Raw genomic sequence first — 23,798 nt, 5'->3', positions numbered from 1 at the left:
AAAATGCCATAACAAGCTCCAATGAAGCACAATATATTTTCAATATCCTAACTCCCAAACATTACGATGACCAACTATTTGTCTGGTTCTGGTGTGACTACCAACACAATTTAATGTTATTATATATTTTACTTGATTTCCTCTCAATTCAAGGTTGACAAATTGTATGGGAAATACGACAAAGGTCATGTAATATTTCACTGAAAGCTCAAACAGAACAGCTCCAAAATGGACCTTGAGACAAGACTGTTCCAGGGCCAAGAATAATCTTTTGGCCTCAAGAGGAAAATTGATTTACAGGTGTCATTAGTGATCAACTAATCAACAACTAATAAGCAAGAAACAAACCAACAACTCAAATATGAATGAAACTCTCTTTAATTAGAAAGTGAGACAGACATAAACACAAGTGGGGATTAATTTTTGCCAGTGAGAATCCATGAAAAAAACTGGGTTACTCCACCCTGAGTGTGTGCACATACATGTTGTGTACATCTCACAAAAATATGTTCTTTGCCTTTAAAACAAGGTACAGAATGGCCACCAGACAGCTAAACACTAACACATAAAACATCGTGCTCCGTTCAGAAATATGCCACACAAAGAAGTTTCTGATGTGTGGATGTGCAACAGTTTTATACCTAAAAAGGGATGCAAAACTGAGGAAGCAAATGATCACACTGTGCTTCTAAAACAAAAAGTCCATTCAGACGTTGTCGGCAGCAGAAATGTATCTGGAGAGAAAGTTCTTGATCTCAGAGATGTGCATGGTCTCTTTGATGGTGGTGTCTCTCCTGCGGACTTGAAGGAGGCCGCTCTCCAGCGTGTTCTCACTGATCACCACAGTGAAAAGCACTCCCATCTCATCATACCTAAAATACAGAGACACACATCAGCTCACAGCAAGAGAAACACTGCCAATATAAATGCTTTTGCTTCCATAAGAACACTGAACTGCACGTTACTTTGCATTCAGCTGCTCCATTGATGTAGGCAGAGTGTTGAGATACCCCGGCCATACAGAGATCTCAGCCTCCATCATCTCCTGCAGCAGCCCTTCACACACCTACAAAGTAATTAAATACTCATTCATCTATTATGATTCATACGCACAAAGAACAACTTCGATAAATACTTGCTGATTCTATCATGGTCACTTGAAAGATCATTTTCACCCAGCACTTGACACTCTAGATATGGATTCGCTGATTTAATCAAGATAATAAAGAAAGTCAATTAATCACTGATGTCTATGTCTACTCTTAATTCATGTGCTTCTTACCTGCCTCAGCTCCATTGTGCCCCCCCTGCCAATATCTAAAGCCACTTTGACTGGAGCCAACACTGGATGCAACTTCAGAACCTGAAATCAACATGAACCAGACGTCAATGACAGATATAGAGAATCACATCACAAATCCGAGGGCAAGAGTCAAGTGAGAAGCAAAGAGCTTGTAGGTCGTCACCTTTCTCTGATGCAGCTTCTGCTTACTGTCCTCTTTCTTGAGCTGCTGGAGTGAGTTGGATAAATAGGCCATCACACCACGGTCCATGTTCCCGGTGACAGAGACAACATGGGGAACTGACTTACGACCATCTCGAACCTAAAAGACATTAAATGCAGCATGTGATTACACTTAACGAAGGGAAGAATAGTGGCACAAGCAAAAGTAAAGCCAGTTTCCACATAAAGCGATAAATAAAAGTAGCAGACTGACGAGTGGTTTGGAGTGGGCCCCTTTGTGTGTGTTCAGCAGCTCGGTGCTTCCTCTGCTCAACAGCGTTTCCAAGGGCTCCGGTCCCCATGGGAAGCTGTACGTGATCCTCACACCACGAGACGCCACCTCCTCGAGCTCCTCCTCTGGGACGTCACTGCTGCTGAAGTCTGATGGAGACAGGGCAAACTGGAAAGACAATGGCTGACTTGATTTCATGGAAGTTATCTTGAAAATACACCCATTTTCACTGCACCCTCAAATCTCTTGCATCACTGTTGATTTCTGAAACTCAAGTCTGAAATTTCGAAACATCAGTAGATTTCTGAAGGCAAATTACATGTTTGGAGGTCTTGCAATACGATCAGGTCGTGTACCTTTAAGTAATAGAAGTAAGTATCAATAACAGGGAGTCGGGAGATATTCAGACCTCTACAGACTACATTTGAAAAGCCCACCGCGGGCCTTTTAGTGCTTGAACTAGCACTGCACAATATCTCTAAATAATGATAAACTCAAACTTAAAAAATAACATGTTTCCTTTATTCTAACTGATAGGGTTACGATGATAGGCATACTTTAAAATCAGTGTACCTACATCTCTTCAGCGGTGCCAGCCACCCCTTGAAAAGCAGCTAAGTAGGTGTAAAAGGGAACTCTTCGTTTCAGTGGTAAGCCAGCAGCAAACAACAAACATTTGTGGGAGACGCGGTCTCAAATACTCACTTTCCTCCACCACTTGAGCCTCTGTCGTGTCCAGTGGTCCAGCCACTGGGAGGACGTCCGAGGAGAGCAGAACCACGCCAGAGACGTCTGCATGACCTCAGCTGGGCTAGCAGCAAAGAAAAAACATTATAATTACAGCAGCTCTGCACTATTCTGTAATGAAATACAACCATGCTTTTTTTTTAGAAGAAGTGTGCATTACCTAGCAGAAAACCAGGGCCAGTTTGCAAACTAACTTCATCTCCATCAAAACTGTTACAGTTACAGGGGTTTGTCTGGCTGACAGTAGGCTATGTGCTGCAGTTCAAACTATAACTTCTTTATAAATTAATTGTTTTTGTTTACAAATTGCAATAAAAAAACGCTTCATGTTCTGCTGAAATGATTGAACATTCACTTATAAGTTTTAGTTGTAACTCTGCCCCACATTGTACCTGGATTATAATTTACAGCACATTTGTTTTTGGTAACAACCACAATAAGCAAAATACGCTAATCTAATGTATCAATGCTCATATTGATGTTAATTGAGCTGTACACATTGCTCGTGTCCCAGAGTCAGAACAGTGGGTGGAAAGACAGATAGTCATTCAGACAGTAGATGAAGCCTTACCACCCAGAGCCATCAGAGGCCAGGAAACATAGACCAGTCTCAGCCAGGCCGAAGGGCAGCTTCTTGTTCACCAGCCCCCACAAGGGGACAAACTGCTCCAAGGCTCCTGAGAACAAACCAGACTGCTGCTGATGTTTTTGTATTTAATTTTTTGCTCCAACAAGGAAAATGGTAAGGTAGGCAAACAGACCCTCCTCAGACTGTTTAAGTTGTTTCCTTAAACATAGTGAAATTAAAATTTTACATTTGATTACAGGGGCTGGGATAGACAGCGGACAAGACAGTCACTTGAAAATTACCAGTAATTACTTCAGCATTGTGCAGAGCTGAAAAGGATTTAAATGCAATACTTTACCTTGGAGTAAGTTTCCCCTGACAGATGGGGACCTCTGGAGGAGCATGTTTAGCCTCTTGATGAGCTGCTCCTTGCTCAGTTCTTGCTCTCCAAGTATTTGCTTTAAACTTCCAGACTCTACAATCCTCAGTCGTTCCTGTCCATCTGTCTCTGACACTGTGCTGCTGTTCAGAGTGTTTATCCCAAGCACCTGAGCTGTGGACCTGGTCACAGAGTGCCACCACTGCTCCAGCAGGTTTCTCCTCAGCTCCATGCCCAGAGGTCCATAACTGCAGCTCATCCCCCGCTGAAACAGCTCTGTGTTGGCTGGACCAGGTGAGACGTACTGTCTGTCCACACAGAGCTGCAGCAGAGTCCTCACCTGATCCAAGTCCTCGCTTGATGATGCGCTGAAGGGTCTCCTGCACCGTGAGGTGTTCAATACGCACAGGCGGCCTGACAACGCACTTCTGACACAGTAAGTGAACATGATGAAAGGCTTGAGAGGAGTGACGGACAGCTAAATCCAAATATTGTCTGTAACTGACACGCCTATTAGCAGGACAAACAAACCATGAATGCTAATGTAAAACAAACCGTTCGAGCTAACATATTAGCTAGGACTTAATCTACAAGTTTACCTACAAGTAACCCTTCATACATCTTTATCTTTTTTTTTTTTAAGTTGTCAGGCTCAGTGAGAGGCGAGTACTTTTTTCTTCTTCTGTCCAGCCTTCATTTGTGGCACATTTTAGCTCGCTAACATCATGTGACGCCACATATCTACCGGAAATGCAAGTTTTTGTGTTATTAAAAAATAAATGCACTCGCCCGACAGTTGTTATTTTCTGTAGTCACTGAATGATTTCCCATTGATAACCGCAGGACAAATGTTTTAAGTTCTCAGGAGTTACATGTGACAAATGACCCGGAAGTAGTCGCATCTTTACATCCGTGTTACCGTACTAGACTTTCAACATCTTATTTTGATGAAAAGTATATCTATTTGTATTTTTAGTAGTTATCAATTGTCTGCCATTTTGCCACAATATTAATTCATATTAAAAATACTGTTGGAAAGTACAAATACAAATGGAAGTCCTACTGGGGTAACAATATGCTGAAATGTGATCAACTATCCCAATTATATTATTATTTTTACCATGGTATTAGAATTGTCACCGACATTAAAGTCTAAATGCTGCTCCCAAGCCTTGTCTCCACTGAATTTAATAATAATAAAAAAAACCTTGAGGAATTTCTCTGTTGTCTTTGTCAAATTTAAATATATATCATGTATGAATAAATAATGCTGTCAACTTACATGATACACACCAAAAGGTAGTAGTATATAAAATTGTGGGAATGTGAACCCCAAATTCCCAGGAAAAGATGAGCACATGATTTCAGTGTCCTGAATGGTAACTACAGCCCTCAACAAAAGGGATTAGAAGGTCCAGTTCAGCTGAATGAAGTAGCTGCTCCAGAAAATGTGGGACATCCAAAGATTGATGAACCATCCATGATGCCCAAGAATGTGGTTTGTTTTGATTTCCGCGCATTTTTACATACAAGCACACAGGAGGTATTATTTGGGGAAAAGAGAAAGTCACTCATATGAACAGCACTTGAGTAAAAGTTTTTAAGGATCAGATATAAACAGTTTTTAAGTATCTAAAGTACAAGTAAAGATATACATACATTGACATGTATGTATATACTGTACACTACTGTATGTGCTTTATCAGATTAGCAGCCTGATCCGATATTCAACATTTTTCTGATTTTCAGTATCATTTTTTTAAAATCCTTTTTTACCATTGAAATTAATAGAAAATGCACAACTTTGGCTCTGATGCAGCATGAAATCTGCAAAGTGACTACATATATTATCAAATGAATGTAGTGGAGTAAAAGTTCAACAGTAGCCTCAAATGTAAAGAAGTGGAAATAATAAGCAGCAGAAAATGTAGATACTAAAATAAAGTGCCTCAAAATTGTACTTGAACTTGACTTATTGTACTTAGGTTGATTTGTAAGCAGTAATGCCATGTAACTGAGATTTTTAAAAAAAAGGGTTTTCAGGCTTCACATATTCCTGTTCCTGTAAACACAAAGATGTGTGGTTTAAATGCAGAGATCCCTGTCAATACAATCTTATTCAAGCAATTCTTTCAACACAAACAGCATAACACAGAGGTCCCATTTTCTTCTTTTTATTTAAAAGGGCCACACAAACCCTTTTTATATGATCTTCTTAACATCACTTTAAACATACCACAAACTGAAAACACTGCATTACCTAGTAAAAATAAATTACTGAGGAATGTAACAAAAAAAAAAAAACAGTCAAGGAAAAGTGCAGCAATCAAAGTTGCACTATAGGAGGCGTGTCTATGACTCCACTTAATGCTCTGGGTTTACTCAATAATTCCAACCCTGCTGTAAGCAAAACAAAGTTAAAACAGTACAAAGGGTAATAATAATAATAATAATCGTCATCATCATCATACTGTAAGATTTCAAGACTAACAAAAATCATGTTGGTTCCATATATTGTGCATGTATCATATTTACTGTGGGAAGGGTGGTGGCATTGGGTAGGGCACCATTGGTGGTGGGGGCGGTGGCTGTTGGGCCTGTGGTGGTGGTGGCTGAGAGTTGAAAGGGAACGGCGGGTGGTTCATGCCATTCTGAGCGGCACGCTGCATGGCCCCAAACTGCGGGGGGCCCTGGAAGCTTTGGTTACCAAAGGCACCCACCTGGTTTGCTGGTGAACCGAAATTACCCTGTCCGTTGCTGTTGCTGTAATTGTTGTTGCCATAGCTACCACTAGAGTTACCACTGTTACCCCCATAGCTGCCACCATTTTGGGCCTTATTGCCACCAAAGGCACTCTTCGGCCCGTTGCCAAACCCTCTATCACTGTCCCTGTCCCTGTAGCTACTACCGCCAAAGTTGCTCCTCCCACCCCCAGAATACCTATCCCGACGGTCATCCTTGTAGCCACCTCTTCCCCCCCTTCCACGACCTGAAACAGATGAAGATGGGAGAGAAGAGAGGGAAGACTATTAATACATGTAACCTACAACAACATGGCAGCAAAACTAAGACACACCGAGATAAATGAAAGCCTTAACACACATGGAAAATGCAAAACTGTTGGCGTCATCCATCGGTTAAAGGGATGGCTTGAAGACACTAGTGTAAATGTTCCTTATAGATAGGGTTTGGGTTGTTATTTACTTAATCATAATTTTTAGACTTATTTTGATGCTGAATCCTTAATAGACTTGACATAGAGCCCAAGAATAAATTCTCATGCATACTAAAAGAAACACTGTCTTCCTTGAACACTATAAGCATATTAATGTAAACAAGTATCAGACTGTACCTCCTCTGTCCTCTGCCATCTGGATCAGCTTGGGGTTAATGGCCTGGTTGGCCTCGCGGAGCACAGAGATCAGGTCACTGGCTTGTTTCATGTTGTTGGGGGTAAAGAAGGTGTAGGCTGTGCCCGTTTTTTGACTTCGGGCTGTGCGTCCAATGCGGTGGATATAATCCTCGGAGGAGTTAGGGTAGTCATAATTGATGACAAATTTCACATCCTCCACATCTGTGAAAGTGTTGCAGTGTGGCAAAACAAAACATGGAGGCCACACAAGATTTTGCACACCACAACAGCCAGATCAAAGGGAAAAGTTAGCAGCTGTTAAGGCTGGGGAAAGAAATTGGTCATTAAGCTGTGGAGGGAACAAATTAAAACAACATCAGATCGTGTACACATCTACTCCATGGGATACTACTGTGGGAAGAGAGAAACGATGCACACTCCAATTGCTTACCATAATCAAAAAGATCCAAAAGACATTCAGTCTCCCTTTTGTTAACCAAGGGAGAAAACAAGAAAATGGGATTTAAGTCTTACCATAAAGGAGTATGCATTCACTAGTCCTTTCCCAATGCAGCGAAATCCCCCACAAATTGTCAAGTGACATCCAGGAGCTTCTACGCAGTTGGGCCACGATATGCACTGGGGCCTCCTCATGTGCCAATATAGGACCATTCTGTGGTACATTTTTGCAGGTCCGTTTTTCCCAGTACACTCTCAAAAGAAGCTTGATATTTAAGGCCGAACTGCATGTCTTGCCAAGACAAAATAGACCATGTACTAATTTGAACAGGGGTAAAAATGAAGAAGGCCCAAGCATTGACCCCCAGTGGCACCCCTCACAGAGCACAGAACAATTCCCCCCACCCCCCCTTCATCAGTCTCATCAAGGCAAGATCTTCCAAGAAGCCAGTGTTCACTTGAGAAAATGTCTCTCGTTGGCAGGTCTCGACATGACTACAAAACGCAGGCGAGGGAGGAACTTTGGTTTGAGCTGTCTCACTCTTTCTCCTCTCACTAGATGTTCCCACTACCCCATAAACACATGTGCCAGGTCTCATCAAATTTTCAGAGACAAGTAAAAGATTTCAAACTGCTCTCTCCATTTCTAGAAATCCAGCACTTTGACGGGAAAAGAAAACAACTGAAAGCTTAGACAAGCTTACAAGCACCCATGCTATGTGATACAGGCTCCGAAAGGTAACAATTGTTCCAAATCTCAAACAAGTGACTTGCAATACAGCGCTCTCTAACACAACAGCATGCAAGGCAAAAGTCACAACATCAAGCATATCTTTTTTTTTCTTTCTTTCTTTTTTTCCTTTTTTTACGTTTGAGTTGGAAACAGCTGGATGGCATTTGTCAGGTGAAATCCATGGACAGAGAACAGATGTGTGTGTATTTCAACAACATATCAGAGACAAAGGCTTAGCCACACAGCCTTTTGAGGATCACTGGCACACAAGAGCTTTCATCTCTCTAGGCCCACTGGGTGGCAAGCCAGTTGAGCACTTCCAATATGTCATCCTTCTCCCTCTCGAGGCCTGGGACTGTCATGCCTAGCGCCTGCCACAAAGACTCCACCTTAAGGTGAGAAAAACTCAGAAAATGCATAGAAAAGTTAAAGAAAGCAAAACCACTTTCTTTAAAATAAGTGTAACACTGATAAGAAACTGATGGTACTCAATGGCATACTGACCTAAGCCGCGGGAGGCCACATCTGTAGCGATAAGGATTGGAGCTTTGCCATATCTGAACTCTGAAGGGAGAAGGACAGACAGAATTCAATTTAATTGCAGAGCAGACGGACAATGATGATTTTTAAAAACTGCAACTCACAATGTGATTAATTAAATCTCACCATTAAGGACCCAGTCCCTCTCCTGTTGACTCTTGTCTCCATGAATTCCCATTGCTGGCCACCTGTGACAGACAGATTAAACATTAAAACAATAAAACAATAAGTAGGAGCAATGAGAGAAAACAGCCATGATTCAGCACAGCAGTTTAAAACCCTTCTTTTGAAGGGATAGAAGAAGAGATTCATACCCATCTCTTCTCATCCTTCTGGTGAGCTCATCACAACGCCTTTTGGTTTCCACAAAAATAATGGTCTTGTTCTCCTTTTCGCTCATTATCTCCTCCAGCAAACGGATCAATCTAACAGAAAGACATGAAAGAACGTTGAGTCAAAACGTAGTTAAAAAAAATCCTGGCGCGCAGGTGGTCGAGTGGTTAGAGCGCATGCCATAAAACGTAGCCGACCCCGGTTCGATTCCGGCTGGAGGTCCTTTGCTGCATGTCACCTCCCCCTCTCTCTCCCATGTTTCCTCTCTGTCTACTGCTAATAAAAGGTGTCTATGCCACAAAAAATCTTTAAAAAATCCTACTGATTGTGATGCTGAGGTACAGGAATACACTTAAGAATTTGCTCTTTAACTGATCACATACTGAAGCAAGGTTTTGACAGGCAAGAACCAAAACCTGTCTAGCCAAGGACCAAGATAAAGTCTTTTGCATCACATCAGCTGATTGGCCGATGCTTATAAAGAGGTAGAAGCCATCAACTCACTTGTCCTCCTTCTCCATGTCACTGCAAACATCAACTATCTGCAGGATGTTGTGATTGGCACTGAGCTGCAGTGCACCAATGTTGATCTGGACATAGTCCTTCAGGAAGTCCTCAGCCAGCTGGCGAACCTCCTTGGGCCAGGTAGCACTCCACATCAGGGTCTGACGGTCTGGCTGTTCAAGTCAAAAAAGGAGGATTTTAACACCATTTTGCAACTTCCAGTGCATTTGGCCAACAAGTGTAAAACACATGTTACAAATTCAATGATGCACCAGCTGGATATCTGCTTGTATTTTCCTCACTCCAGAACATTTTTGTATCTTGCCAGCTTAATCTCTATTTCATCTAGGTGTTAGTGGGAAATCTTCCATATAAACAAAGCCAAATGGGTAGTAGTTATGGTTGTGGTATAGCAATTAGGTTTACTCTGGAATGTTCTCAATAATAATGAGAATCATCTGCCAAGTTAAAGAAAATAACATCATTTACCCGAATTTGTTCCACTATCTTGCGGATTTGAGGTTCAAATCCCATGTCCAGCATACGGTCAGCTTCATCCAGCACCAGATAGGTGCAACGGCGCAAATTAGTCTTGCCACACTCCAGGAAGTCAATGAGACGCCCTGGGGTAGCGATGCAAATCTCAACACCTTCAAAAAGAAAAGAAAAAAGTAGAAACACAATATTACACATTTAAACACACAAACAAACCTTAATCGGAAAACAAATAGTAAGATTAACAAAGTAAGCATACCTCTCTCTAGGTCCCTGATTTGGGGTCCTTTGGGCGCACCACCATAGATGCAGGTGCTCTTCAGACGTGAGGCCCTGCCGTATTCAGCAGCCACTTGTTGTACCTGCTGAGCTAGCTCTCGGGTTGGTGCCAGCACCAAGCACTGAAGACAGATGATACTTTTATCATAACAGTTGTCATTTGTGTGCTGTATGCTTCACATCAATAAACTGGTCAAAGATATACAACACACATTCGGGAGTTAAAACGATTTTTGTGTTCATCCATTCATGTAAGACAATCTTTTTCACAGGACCAAATAACATCACCACAATCACAGAAGAAAGATGCCTGCAGATCAGGTATGATTATGAAGACCAGGCATCAACTCAGGCATTTTAGTTATAATATAAAGATAGATTTAGGTAATTCCATGTTCTTCAAAAATAGGGAAAAAAAACCTCTGTCAGTATCATCCAATAATAATAGAGACCACCATAGGATCACAAACAACGAGAACAATATATTTTCAAATTTACTTACAATAGGTCCGTCTCCATGCTCCAGGAATGGCTGATGTTGAATGTGCACAATTGCAGGCAGAAGGTACTAAAAAAAAAAAAAAATAAAAAATGGTTTAAATATACATTTAACTCAGGAGTATATGAGGAGTATACAGTATCAGTGCTCAGATAAGCACCAGATTCCTGGTAATCAACTTTCACAACATAAGCAGGGTATATTTGTTTTCCTTCTCTCTGCTGACAAGTGTGATCTTTATTCCAAGTTGCAACTTCTCATATGGCTATTTTCATGTTTACATCACTCTAATCTTGAACCAGTCCCAGCTTAGTGATCACAGTCCAACTAAGAGGTACAGAAGATTACCAATGGCAGAATTAAACCAAAAAACAGATCAAATATGAATAAACAATATAGAATTAATCAATTGGCTAAACCCACTTTAGAGTACAGCATATTTCTAGAATTCTCTTTCACCCACATCTGCAGGATGTAACTGGTTTCTTTTCTCATCTAGGTAGTTACTTGCTGTCTGTCAGAAGGATGTGTTTTCTCATATGTGCACTGGGCAGAAAGGTTAAGGGAAAAAATTCACTTACTGCAAGGGTTTTCCCAGACCCAGTTTGAGCGATGCCAACCATATCTTTGCCACTCAGGGCAACTGGCCACCCCTGAGACTGAATAGGAGTTGGTTCAGTCCAGTTTTGTTTGCCAATAACATCCATGACGTAGCCTGAAGAATTAACATGTGCAAGTTAAATTGTTTACTGTCTGACAGTGACACAGTATTCTGAGATGTTTAACGTATTTCAGCAAACAAATGTACAGGACTATTCAAGATTATTTTGTAGTGGAGAATTAATTTCTGCTCACTTGGAAATGCAGCTTCATGAAATTTTGCAATTGGTTTGGGGCAATCCCGTCCTTTGACTGTGACTTCTTTGCTTCTTCGGTACTGTTCAACCTCTTGCTGGAATTGGAAGAAAGACAGCGGTTAATACGAATACACAGATGGATGCATAAAACAGCAGGAAAAGCCATTGAATCTGCAAGTTCTAATATTTGTTTTGGGTATTTTCATCTTTTGTTCAACTTGTTCCTTGTTAAAGTGAGGATTAAAGAAAGAACAATCAAGCAAATGAAAACTGGCAACGGAGAAACAGCTAGAATCTGGTCTTACAAGTGGTCTGCGTGTGGCATCTGGATGTTCCTGGTAGAAGTTCTTTTGAAACTTTGGAAGCTCGTCCAGGTTCCAGTGCTTCTTTCGCAGTCTTTCACCAGGGTTGCCAAACTTTCCTGGAGGGGGTCCGCCCCTATTGCCTCCTCCACCACCACCACCAAAACGAGGAGGTCCCCCACCATACCTTATGAAAAAGAGAGGGACATGCATCTTAAAAACTGCCACCTGTTGGCACTTAAAGAGCACTTCATCGACTTCTCACAACAAGGTTAATTAAACAGTAAATACTTCTTGACCTGTCATGTTTAAAAACAATATATCTGATGATGCATAGAGATGTCATCAAGACCACCTTAGCTTGGCCTTGGAGATCTTGATGCAGTTTGACAGATAAAGTATGCTATTGCAGTTAAGGGTTCAGTTTATCTTGATTTGAAATTTTTTTTTTTTCTTCCTACAGAACAGAATGCAGAAAAGATGCAGGTAATTCATAATTACAAAAAACTCCTAGTGAAATTAAGTGATTCAATGCATTGATGTCATCTTGGACAGTAAAGTTTATAGTTAGACATCCTGCCTCCGAAACATAGGAATCGTTGTCACAAATGTGTGGTCACCACATATTAGGGATTGTGTAAAAAATGTGCATTTATGTATATAATCTGCAAATATAAGATTAGCATGCAATATATTGATATCCCAATATTTTTCAGCCATAATACTGATATCAGCAGTCAAGCTCTACAAATCTCTGGAGTGTCCCTCTTCCCCTGTTCCCAGTTTCTAAACGCCAAATAAATCAATTACACAACAGGGCAAAGGTCTATCATTAACAGTTCAATGAAAATTTGCGAAGATTGACAAAATCTTCTAAACTTTCTGTTCGGAAGATTTTGTCGACCTTCGCAAATTTTCATTGAACTGTTAATGAAAGACCTTTGCCCTGTTGTGTAATTGATTGGCCTTGAAAGTTGTTGTGGATAAAAACAATCAATCAATAAAAATGCCAGTTTCCTGATAGTGGTGTATTGTAAAGTAGAGCTACTTACTTGTAGAAGTAAGTAAGTAGAGCTAACTAATTTACAATACACCACTATCAGGAAACTGGCATTTTTATTGATTGACTGATAATATCCATAACAACTTTCACTGCCACAATTTGTTATTGTAACCAAACCCAACACTGCTTAGTTCCACTTCAAATTCATAACACGTAAAACAAATGCTTTAGTCCTAGACACTGTGCTCACCAGTCAGGGAGCGAAGTTGCGTTAACCTGTCAGATTGACATACTGAATTGAGGCTGACATGACCGGTTTATACACGAGAAAAACAAGACACTGGATGGATCTTCGTTTTACCTCCCTTAAGACACATCCCCGGTGGAAATAATAATGGAAAACGAGTCGTTAGAAATTAATTTCGGCCTCCGCAAATCAAATCTTCGTCTCGGGTGTGGATCCGCAAAAGAGACACCACTGCGTCACATGCCCACCTAACAAGAAGGCTGCCGTGCTAACTGCCACCGACACAGAGCCGTCGTTAGCTGCCATTTTACCTCTTAATCGGCAGGAAAATGGAGAATACCAATACCTCAGTGACGCTAATCACGCCTGACCACATGCAACAGTTTATCGTGTTAAAATACAAGAATGCACCCCAAATTCCAACTGGTGGCAGCATATGGAACAATACCACTGCCTTGTTTTGACAACACAGCCATGACAGCTCCGCCGCTAGCAGCCGTATGCTAAGCTGCTCATCTCGGCTAACGTCAAGAAAGCCGGAGCTGTCAGTTGACTTACCCTCTGTCTCTGCCACGGTCTCTGTCTGAAAATCCAGGCATTGTGTAGCAGACTACCGTCGAAAAAAACGGACTTCGTTGAAATCCGCTAGCCGGTCCACAAAACAGAAAATGTATCTAACAGCTAAAGACGGAATTGGGAATACAAAAAGAAAATGCCGGCAGAGAAAAGTCTGTCTGGAGGGACGGATGTGACGTCAGCCTAGGCGCATAACATCGTATCAATCCGCCACAAACAGCGGCTCCCCAAGAACTAGTTAACTTCCCCATATCTATCATATCTATCTATAATAGAGATTGTACTGTATAAAGACAGTAATTAATACGAGCAAGCCAGAGAGGGCACTAAAACAAGCACAAGGGAAGTTGTATTCATGTTCTACTAAATATATTATAATCTGATATAGAAAGCTTATTTTTGGTTTTATACAATAGCTTTATTGAAGTTTTTTTTTTTTTAACTCATATAATGTTTTGATTTAATACAGAAGTTAAACAAAGGCTAATGCTTTACTAAATGCTCTTCCAGACATCTCTTTTGTACTGTTATGTTATTCAGTCGAGGTGGCTCACCAGTAACATAATGAATTGAAATGGGTATAAGTGAACTCTGTCAAATTTACCCTTGTCTACGATACATGCAAAATATTAAAGGGTAACTCTGTATGCAAAGGCTAGCTGCATCTACTCTGATAAATTGCCTCCAGATGTGTCACTAAGCAACTACACTGTATTGTGAGAAAATGCAGGCACCAAGTTTTGAGAAGCAGTCCACTGTTGTGCCTTACAATACTGTTGGAGTCATTATGGATAATTAAAAAACGAATTTTCAAACAGAGATATTTCCTAGGCCATGCTTCCTCTCTATTCTCAAAGCTGGTGCCTACATTACCCATAATGCAACTGAGCCATTGAGTGGTATCACTGGAGACACTTTATCAGATCACGTGCTGCTTCCGCACAAAAGTCACAAAATGCTTTATATTACTTTTTCACATACAAATAGTGCTCCCCTGTAAACCTCATCTGTAAACACACTAATGTGTAAAATTGGTGGAGTTAACTTTTAAGTATCTTTCAAAAAAAAATTGGGTAAAGATCATTCACTGAATTCTGTTAAATTAAATTAAATTTAATTTAATTGGCCTTTTCCCAAACTTCAAACAAGACATCTTTATTACCCAGAGCACCAATAATTACATTCTCATATTAACATTAAGATAAAATACTTACCATAATGGTAAATAATCCATCACTAATTTTTCAACCTTTATACCTGTCTCTGTTGTATTTTCATATTACACTTTTAACACAGTCCTCCAAGAACACAGTGTTGCTGGATCGGGGTACTGAGATGAATTACCATTGTGCAAATTTGAATAGCATCATAGCATTAAGGATATTAAGATAATGATGTGATAGTTGATCTAAAATAAAGTCTGATTATATTATCTATGATTCATAAAATAACTGATCCATGATAATTTGAGAAAAAAAACACAGACAGAATTTATTCAAATGTTGCAGATATATAACACACAACTGTTTGATAAGCTGATTTAAAAAACACAATATCAAGACTGAACATACATTATCTGCAAAGCCTATATTGACAGTGAGTTTAGCCCAGGCAGTAGTGATGTTTGACAAAGAAAATCTGTAGTTAATAAATACAATATTTTGTAGGAGATAGAGTTGTCATTGGACTACTATATATAACTTAATTGATGAGATCACCCCAACAAAGTCCAGTTGGGAAAATGATCAGGTTGTAACCAAATCTCCAGTGTAACAATATTCTGTTAACATTTATTTGAAAGAAAAAAAATAATTTGAACAGGAACAGAGAGCAGGGAATTGCTGTTTCAGTCAATTCTTTAGTTTTATCACATCCCATGGATCTCCATATTCATCTTGTGGCTTTTTTACCACAATGCAGTCTGCATCCAGTTGATGTAAAAGGTGTACTGCATGCTGGTGCCTGCAGAGACAGAAATAAAATATTTCACACAAAATAAAAATGAGAAAAGAAAAAGAGAATGTTTTCCTAAATATGCCAGCTCTTTTCTTAAAATAATAATAATAATAAAAACAACAACAACAACATATGAGGTGATAATTATCACATGAAAAGAAAAAAATGAAATCAATGTATTTTTCATTAAGGAGATGTAAGGTCATTACTCAAGTCCTCTCTTTTTTTGAAAATGGTTATTTTCTTGTAAATAACCATGAAAACAGTATGACTAAAACAAGGACACTTGACCATGCATCATTTTATACAAAACTACATGACACATTAGCCCTTGTGCACATAATAAAGAAGCCATACAATGCCAGGCAATCACAACAGAGCATGTAAAAGTGGACTGAATCAATAGTGAAAGAGGGATGAAAATGTGATTAATGGTTTATATAAATATATATATATATATATATATATATACACACATATACATATACATATACATACATATTCATTTTGTTGTACTTATAGTGAAGTTTAAGCATTACACAGGGATTCATGTGTTTTTGTCTACAATGTATAGAAATTATTTTTAGAAAGCTACTTGTGTTGCTGGAATCTGCAGGCGTCAGGCAGCATATACTTGTTTAGTGTCTAATGTCATCACTACATTAGATGTAATTCACTGCTTACTAACTTTTCATCCAGGATGCTTGCGACAGTGGGATACAACCCAGTCAAAAAAATCACTTCTGAAATGTCTTATACTACCAATTTCAACACACACTGCTCAGCAGAGTCCCGTCCAATCGTTCCCAGCTCCTTTCTTCTTCGAACAACCCTTACATTTCTTAGGCTTCTGTTCTGTATTTCAAAGGGAGAGACATTCAGTCATTACTAATACAATTCAACACATGTTTCCAAGCATTTCTCCCTATTTCACCAACGTATGCCTACATGAACTGCTCTGCAACATTGCTATTTACGTCACTAGGCTAACACTGCTATACATTTCAGCTGTACGACAGTAGTGGAAAGAACTGAGCTGCGTTCCCAACCGCATACTTTTTCTTATTATACATACAGTAGCTCCCCCATTGCCCTATAAAAAACTTGTATTTTGGACTGAAGCAGCTGGAACACATAGTTTCAAAAAGAGAGAAGTGCCATTTATTAAAGCCCTGACCCACAGGTGGAACTACACATTGTTAGCGTGACTACCTGTAAAGGGCATACCTCAGCTTACTTCCTCATTTCTACTCCAACTACTGACATTTCAGATATCTATTTAGGATTGATAATGATACATAAAAAAAAAAAATGAAATGAAAAATATAAAAATGTTTTTGCTGCATTGTCTGAAATGTTGCGTAGTCTGTTTTGTTTATTTGTTATGTGAGACGTTTGTCAACCAATGACAAAAGATGATAACACAATAAGATGGTAATACAAGTGGTGATATTTTCACTTACCACAAAACGTCCTCCACAGGCAATCTATTTGTTTGCAGAGTTCAGTGTTATTGTCTTTTAACAGGACTCTTATGTTCTTGAGATCGGTCAACTCTGCCTCTAACTGTTCTTTCTCGCTTCTCCAGTTGGTTTTGTTGTTTTTCACTGTTGTAGCAAGCAAAACAACCAAACGGCAACTGAACATTCCCAAATTTGAATGCATTATTACAATAACTATTCAGTCAACACCATGTGAAGTGCTCCTACTGCTAACATTAAACAGAATAAGGAAAAAGCTCACTTTGGACCCCGAGGACGATGAGTGCCAAGACCACAGCCAAGAGGAGAAGACAGGATGCACACTGAAACACAGAACCAGCTCTGGTCCGAGTCCTTCTCTCTGACTTCTCACTGACAACAGACACTAAACGAAATGAGCAATCAACATCAGGCTCAGAACTTTTTCAGATACTGCCATGAAATACTACCTTCAGAGGCAACAAAATCACACTATGAAACCACGCAGAAAGCTACACATAGATTGAGATTTAATAAAAATACAGCAAGTAAAAACAAAATCCATGCCTGTTTGCTCATGCTTGTTTGTCCATACCTGTGTGCTGATGCCGTGCAGGTCCATGTATATTTGGTGACGTGCCCTCAAACCAGGGGTTTTCATACACTCTCAGGCTCTCTGCACTGACATAGATGTCCACTACACTGTCCTGATCAAAGTGAACCTGCTTGGTGATGCCAGGCTCAGTGCACACGTGCTCTGACATTATTTCTCTCCCGGCTACCATCCATCAACAAACAAGCTTTTGCTTTTATTTCTGTCCTCGCGGTATAAAAGAGCTTGTTTTTTAATCTCAACAAAGTTGAGTCTAGTTGTCTGTCCTTTGAAAGAGACTGGACATCCGCGCTGATGATGGCATTTAAAAAGGGGAAGAGCAGAAAAGGAGGAAGTCAAAAACTGACTGATTGTTACTTTGATAATCACCTGATCATGTGTGACCTTTGCCATTGGATTTGTGGTTAACAAACGGAGATAAGGATCAAGCTTCATTGACTATTGTTCACTAAAAAGCCAACAAAGAGTAAATTAACCAAAGCAGAGAAACAATTGGGTGGGGCTGTGCGTGATCTGAGGCTACATCAAGGGGCGTGGTGTAATGTGACCTGCATTTTTTCTAGATAATCAGATTCAAAATTGAGATCTAACATATAGATTTGATATTCAGATTTAACGTTTAGATTTAACATGTAGATTTGTAGTGAATGTTTAGATTTAATGTTTCACATTTACATTTAGATTCAACAATTTAATTAAGATTTTGTATTTAGCTTTTATATATAACATTCAGATTGAGTTTTTAGACTCCACATTTAACTTAACTAATGAGCTAAATATTGAAGATATATCAGTTTGAAAACTGCAGTCAAAGTTTTTACACTAGCACACCATATTCTGCTGGGATAACTCGTCTCAGCAAGTGCTTTTTGTTTTTAGTCCACATCACTGCACTGTACTGTATCACTGCACCATCATGTGTAGTGAGAGAGTTATTATAATCGAGTGCTTCAAGTATGTCATCAGAGTGTTTTAAGCATGTGTGATGATGAGTGGAAGGCTAGTGCATGGTTTGTGTAGATGATGTTAAGGAAAGGGACTGAGGACAAAGCCCTGAGGGGCCCTGGGGTCAGTTGAACAATCACCTCCTATGTCATTTCTCCTCCACGACCCTGATGGACAATGTCATCGGGTTGAGGAAAGATGTGTGAGAGAATTCAAAGACTTAGTAAAAGACAAGTGTCGTGCTAAGAGAATCTGAGGCACTCACACTTGGCTACGTAATTATGCAATGGCTTATACTTGATACTTGCCCAATGAGGTCTTACTGTATTGTTTAAGCAGGGAAAATAAACGTTCACTCCTGGCGAAAATAGTACTATCATCATGGTTGCTGAGGAGACTAAAATCATAATTGGTTAAAAAGGTGTGATCCAGACTCGTGGCAGAGAGAGAGGAAGAGAGGGCTCATGTGGATAAGTGAGAGAGAGGGAGTGTGAGTATATGGACTTAATTTGTGTTGACATAATTTAAAAATATTTCTGATCATGAATCAAAATGTATCATGTGGTTCTGTGGAACTATAGACTGCAGATTGGAGACTCTGTGAAGCGTGACAGACAGATGGATCTGGGTTTAGGCTTCACTCACCTTCTCTATGAAACTGTACTGCATTACATTATAAACTACGATCAACGAGTCGAACCAGTCGTGTGTCACATCTTACTGGGGCTCTCAAGCATTATGTGTTTTTGGTATACAGTATGTTGGTCTATACGTTTGAAATGTTCTCAAACTAGAATGATTGTATGACAATAACTGTTACATTTATGCATGATGAGCTTATTGTTACAAGCCTAAGAATCTACATCATCCTTAAGTTTCAACCAGGCTGAATCCAAAACATCATCTGGTTTAAACCGTCTTCCTTGAAAGACAGTCTTCTGTGTTGTAGTTATATGCTGATTATCATTGGATTTTTAAGCATTGAATAGTCTGAGAACCACTGCAGCTTAGTAAAGGCCTTGATATGTTGACTTTGTTGTGCTTTAAAGTTGCCATAGCTCATGTAAGCTGTGGAAGTGTGTTATGACATATTGTTTGTTTTTGTGAATGGCCGAGTGGTGCGTCGCTTGAATGTTGCTGCTGCAACAAACTGTGACAGGTACGATCTCCCTTATATTCTGTGCTAAAGGAGACACGAAAGGAGGAACCTTCCTCAGCATGTAGAGAATTAGAACAGCTCTAATCATGGCTGCCACTTAGATAACACACTACACGACTTTCAAAATCATCAGATTGCACAACTTTCACATGTGCTCGTGGGTCTCGTGAGATGATTAATCAGCAACAGGGGGTCACTATACACACAAAGTCCAAGTTGATTGTGTGCTAATTTTTTTAGAAACAAACAAACAAACAAAACCCAAAAAAAACACAACACCATTGAAAGGGTGGATTATGATGTGTGGACAGCAAGGATTATTTTTCCACTGAATACGTATGATTGTCTGCTCGTATTGTGGTTCAGTAACGATTCAGGGTTAAACGTACTGAAAAGCTCACGTGTATGATTCTGATATTAACTGCAGGTTGTTATTGTTCCCACTCCATACAAATAGATGCCTGGTTAGACACAGATGACAGCAGAAGATAGAAGGAGAAAGGAGAGGAGGGTCTTCACCCCACACATACCAGTCATCATTCACAGAAGCATGAGCTGCCTGTGATCTGGGGCTTTTAGTCCTCAAGCTCCAAAAACGAAGGCAAGATCTGGTCTGAAATCTTGTAGTGTGAACTCTGCTTAAAAAGATGACGACGAAGCAACTGCCACCAGCTTCGGTATTGGTATTTAGTCAACTGCATTTTGCGGGCTTTTTAAATGTTATCATTCATACATTTCACTTGTCTGATATAAATGTTGACAAACTGTCTTGAAATGCAAAAGAAATGCATGTTATGTAAGAAATCACTCAATCACAAAAATGAACAGGTCAGTTGAGACAAATGTATTTATATAGTGGTGTGTTTTTTGTTATTACATCACAAACAGGATAAAGAATTGATGAATTTAAAAGTTCAGCAGTTTATTTACACAGAAAAAGAAGATGCACTTCACTGCTTCCCGAGGAGGTGAATGTAAAGTCTGTCAGGTGTTTCGCATGTGTGAGCCCAAAACAGATGAGGACTCAGAACAACAATGTACCATGATAATTCAATTTTACCAAAGCATTTTCTCACAGATGAAGTTTAATGTAGAACTGCAGAACATATCATTCCAGGTATTTATAGAGAGATATCTGTTCTGAATCTCAACACAGTTTTCACCTGCTCCATGAGGTCCTGAATTATCTGGCTGGTGAACCTCCCAGTACCTAGAGATGAACACAAAGTGCTCAGCCAAAGATTTAAACCAATATTACAATATTATCAATACTGCTGACATCTTGTGGGTTGTACTTCCAGTGCATGTTATTATGAGATCCCACACAAATGATATTGCATACAAATAAATGGAAATATTTTTTTCAACTTCCATTCCATTTACCCATTTCCAGGTACCTTCTCTGTCTTCATCTGTCAGACCAATCCAGGTGCGCAGGCGAAATGAGTTGAGAAATTCCTGGAGTTCAAAGAGACATTCAAGTTACCAACGATTTGGTTATTTCTAATTTTTCACTGTCCATAAAAGATTGAAGCTACTTTTCACCGTTGATTTTCACAGCCTCTTTGGACAGAGGACCCAGCCTCCCCACTTCATCCAGACACTCTGCCGTTGAAAACTGTTTCGATTATATGACTTTTACAACCCGAGTAAGTCAGAATCCGACACTGTGAAAAGATCACCAATACCTTAACTGATTATACAGAAATAGCCAGTCTTCCACTGATGGTCTTGTTTGCTTTTGTAGGTCCTATTTAGGGATTAGTGTTAAAATTGAAAGGGAAAGTTGAACATTGCAAAGGTGAGGAGATAGAACAACTACCATATATGACTTTAGCCATCTTAACCTTTAATTAAATAATCTATCATGTTCACTTGTTCATTGGATTAACGCTCAAATAGTTCAAAAGTTAAACGTCAGTAGTTCTACATGCTGTGTCAGTCTGCTGTGAGAACATAATGAAGGTAGAGGAGTGAAAACCCGAACTGAACAATGCTGACAAGTACAACGTCTCATTTGTTTCTGGCTTTACTTTTGCAGCTTTGCGGAAACTACTGTGAACTTCTCTTCCTTTTTTCCTACATATTCGGAAGACTGAAGCTGTTTTGCCAAACTGACCTTTTATTTCAACCACAAACAAGATCACAGTAATAAAAAAACATTTAAAAATAGGTAACAAATTCAAGCCAAGATATTTAATTAATTTGGGAAGGGAGGAAGGTTTTGTACGTTGTTAGCATTTACAGCCCTTTCAAAACATTATTTGAAATAAAATAATATTATAGTCAACAACAATATGTTCAAGAGGAAGTGTTTTTCAATATTTCCCTTACCTGTTCCTCTGTGCTGGATATGATCACCAGCTGTGCATCATGGTTTTCACAATCCTTTTTGTTGTCAATCCAGTTTTTCTGTGTGGTGGAAATTGAATAACAACTGTTGCCAAACTTGATCCACTTATCAGGACAGCATGATATCTCTATTCAGTGACACAAAATGATAGGCCTTCAGTCACAATGCTGTACATAACACAATGACAAGATGAAAGACTAAACACAGAAGACAAAACAGCTTTAGTATTCTTTACTGTCTGTGACCAATCTGATCTTCTGTCTGAATGAAGTAAAAAGCTCCCAGCATCTAAACGAGCTTGATATGAAAACCCTGTTGAGGAACTGATTAACATTTTAGAAAATGTGCTAATTAAGCTTAATTTAAAGAGAGGTAAGCTGCTTCTCCCTGCTTCTAGTCTTTATGCTGAACTATATGTTAACTCACATACAAGAGAGTGGTATTGAAATTTTCATCAAATCTTTAGAAAAAAAGACGGTAAGTTTAATATCCAAACTGTCGAACTGTTCCTTTAATCATTTCACTAACCTCTCTGACTTGTGAGGTTGCTGTTCATGGCCTTCAAACGGTCCTTCTCTTTCTCCATCTGGCTTATATTTTGGGCAAGATTGCGACTGAGGCTCTCCAATTCACTGTAACTTGTCTGGAGTGCGTCTCTCTCGCTGGTCAGTTTGGCAGTGTCTTTAATCCCTGCCGCAGCAAAGGTTCCACATGACAGTCTCAAAGATCTCTTATATCATATATGAGTAATGTGTCATAAGCACTGGTTTGATAACTTTAGAAAACTTACATAGGACCACCAGGACAACAACTACAGCCAGGAGGACGAGACACAGCAGCCCAAGAAACACAGCAGCACCTCTGAGAAGATTCCTCTTTCCTGAACTTACACTGACTGCAGTGACTGTGGGCACAAATCAACAGTTTAAATAGAGTAATAACTTAGTTTGCAATTAATAACCAGCTATGTCAGCAGATGTCTGATTTGTAATTGAATAAAAAAAGCCAAAAACATATATATCAGTTGATATCAGTCAGTCTGTGACCGTACATTTACAAAGGACCAGCTTTTATAGCAACTCATAACAAAAAAAACCCCCAAAATGCCCCAACAATAGAAAAATAAAGTTAAAATAACGCAGTATCACATGTATGCTATACATATGAGTAACACAGACAAACACAGACAGACAGATAGATACTTTTCTGTTGGTCGTAGGTAGTGTTGTCCTCTGATTTCCGCACAGCACTCCAGTTCTCATAAATAATCCCATTGTTGATGTGGTCACCAACGTTCATGTACTCTGTGTCACCTGCCTGAAATCTAACTATTTTGTTGAGATCCTGCTCCACATTGAGATCCTCAGACATGCTGAGTTTCTCTTTTCACCCAATTCTGCGCAGATGTACTCTGCTCTGCTTGGACCAGTCACTTATTATTTTAGAATTAATTCCCCGTACCCTAGTTCAAGGCAATAGGGAAGTAAATAGAGGAAGTTGTTGACACAGAATTACTGAAAATGTAAATAGTAAAATGAGCAAATCTTGATACATTTTTCTGTACATGAAAATGGAAAGATCTCTCCGAAACACATTTTACAAAGTGACTTAGTTTTCTTAGTATGATGAAGAAAATGAAGCTGCTATGAGTTATAGAGTTTCTCTTCAGTCTGACATAAACCTAAAAATTAACTTTTTCTGAT

The 23,798-nt window shown here is 39.4% G+C and overlaps 3 protein-coding genes across 5 annotated transcripts; all 3 read right to left on the bottom strand.

The window, feature by feature from the left end:
* Positions 1–360: 360 nt before the first annotated feature.
* Positions 361–4,334, bottom strand: polg2 (polymerase (DNA directed), gamma 2, accessory subunit). The gene is made up of 8 exons (XM_030420648.1): positions 3,410–4,334; positions 3,055–3,160; positions 2,442–2,547; positions 1,719–1,904; positions 1,467–1,604; positions 1,283–1,363; positions 966–1,066; positions 361–872 (listed from the first exon to the last, which is right to left on the bottom strand). Exons 1-8 carry the CDS (start codon positions 3,876–3,878, stop codon positions 707–709), a joined length of 1,353 nt encoding a protein of 450 aa, XP_030276508.1. The 5' UTR covers positions 3,879–4,334; the 3' UTR covers positions 361–706.
* A 1,254-nt stretch (positions 4,335–5,588) lies between these two features.
* On the bottom strand, positions 5,589–13,801 carry LOC115583584 (probable ATP-dependent RNA helicase DDX5). The gene is made up of 13 exons (XM_030420587.1): positions 13,592–13,801; positions 11,787–11,970; positions 11,480–11,576; positions 11,206–11,339; positions 10,628–10,693; positions 10,106–10,247; positions 9,841–10,001; positions 9,352–9,524; positions 8,829–8,939; positions 8,641–8,702; positions 8,479–8,538; positions 6,783–7,004; positions 5,589–6,419 (listed from the first exon to the last, which is right to left on the bottom strand). Exons 1-13 carry the CDS (start codon positions 13,630–13,632, stop codon positions 5,962–5,964), a joined length of 1,911 nt encoding a protein of 636 aa, XP_030276447.1. The 5' UTR covers positions 13,633–13,801; the 3' UTR covers positions 5,589–5,961.
* A 6,807-nt stretch (positions 13,802–20,608) lies between these two features.
* Positions 20,609–23,780, bottom strand: LOC115583631 (CD209 antigen-like protein E). Of its 3 annotated transcripts, none has more exons than XM_030420697.1 (6): positions 23,298–23,780; positions 22,886–22,999; positions 22,624–22,785; positions 22,077–22,222; positions 21,140–21,200; positions 20,609–20,952 (listed from the first exon to the last, which is right to left on the bottom strand). In XM_030420697.1, the coding sequence occupies exons 1-6, from the start codon at positions 23,464–23,466 to the stop codon at positions 20,864–20,866; spliced, it is 741 nt and encodes a 246-aa protein (XP_030276557.1). In that variant the 5' UTR covers positions 23,467–23,780; the 3' UTR covers positions 20,609–20,863. The 3 variants fall into 3 exon arrangements, 2 of the variants coding, with proteins under 2 accessions (XP_030276557.1, XP_030276566.1); XM_030420706.1 differs by having other exon boundaries at positions 20,868–20,952; positions 21,126–21,200; XR_003984402.1 differs by having other exon boundaries at positions 20,932–20,952; positions 21,126–21,409.
* Positions 23,781–23,798: the final 18 nt, after the last annotated feature.

Source organism: Sparus aurata, chromosome 1 (assembly GCF_900880675.1).
Source record: "Sparus aurata chromosome 1, fSpaAur1.1, whole genome shotgun sequence".
Classification (NCBI taxonomy): domain Eukaryota; kingdom Metazoa; phylum Chordata; class Actinopteri; order Spariformes; family Sparidae; genus Sparus; species Sparus aurata.
Note: the sequence above shows the minus strand (reverse complement) of the source record. Positions and strands in the feature narration are given on the sequence as shown.

Bases quoted from the DNA above. Each gene is read 5' to 3' on its own strand.
- LOC115583584 (XM_030420587.1), bottom strand. From the start codon at position 13,632: ATGCCTGGATTTTCAGACAGAGACCGTGGCAGAGACAGAGG. The intron at 9,525-9,840 runs GTAAATGATGTT...TGACTTGAACAG, and splicing joins AGATAGTGGAACAAATTCGG to CCAGACCGTCAGACCCTGAT. The intron at 8,539-8,640 runs GTGAGATTTAAT...TTCTCCCTTCAG, and splicing joins GAGGGACTGGGTCCTTAATG to AGTTCAGATATGGCAAAGCT.
- LOC115583631 (XM_030420697.1), bottom strand. From the start codon at position 23,466: ATGTCTGAGGATCTCAATGTGGAGCAGGATCTCAACAAAATAGTTAGA. The intron at 23,000-23,297 runs GTATCTATCTGT...TTGTGCCCACAG, and splicing joins TACCTACGACCAACAGAAAA to TCACTGCAGTCAGTGTAAGT. The intron at 22,786-22,885 runs GTAAGTTTTCTA...TTGCTGCGGCAG, and splicing joins TGTTGTCCTGGTGGTCCTAT to GGATTAAAGACACTGCCAAA.
- polg2 (XM_030420648.1), bottom strand. From the start codon at position 3,878: ATGTTCACTTACTGTGTCAGAAGTGCGTTGTCAGGCCGCCTGTGCGTA. The intron at 3,161-3,409 runs GTAAAGTATTGC...GTTTGTTCTCAG, and splicing joins CAGGGGAAACTTACTCCAAG to GAGCCTTGGAGCAGTTTGTC. The intron at 2,548-3,054 runs GTAAGGCTTCAT...CTTTGCTGCTAG, and splicing joins GCCTCTGATGGCTCTGGGTG to CCCAGCTGAGGTCATGCAGA.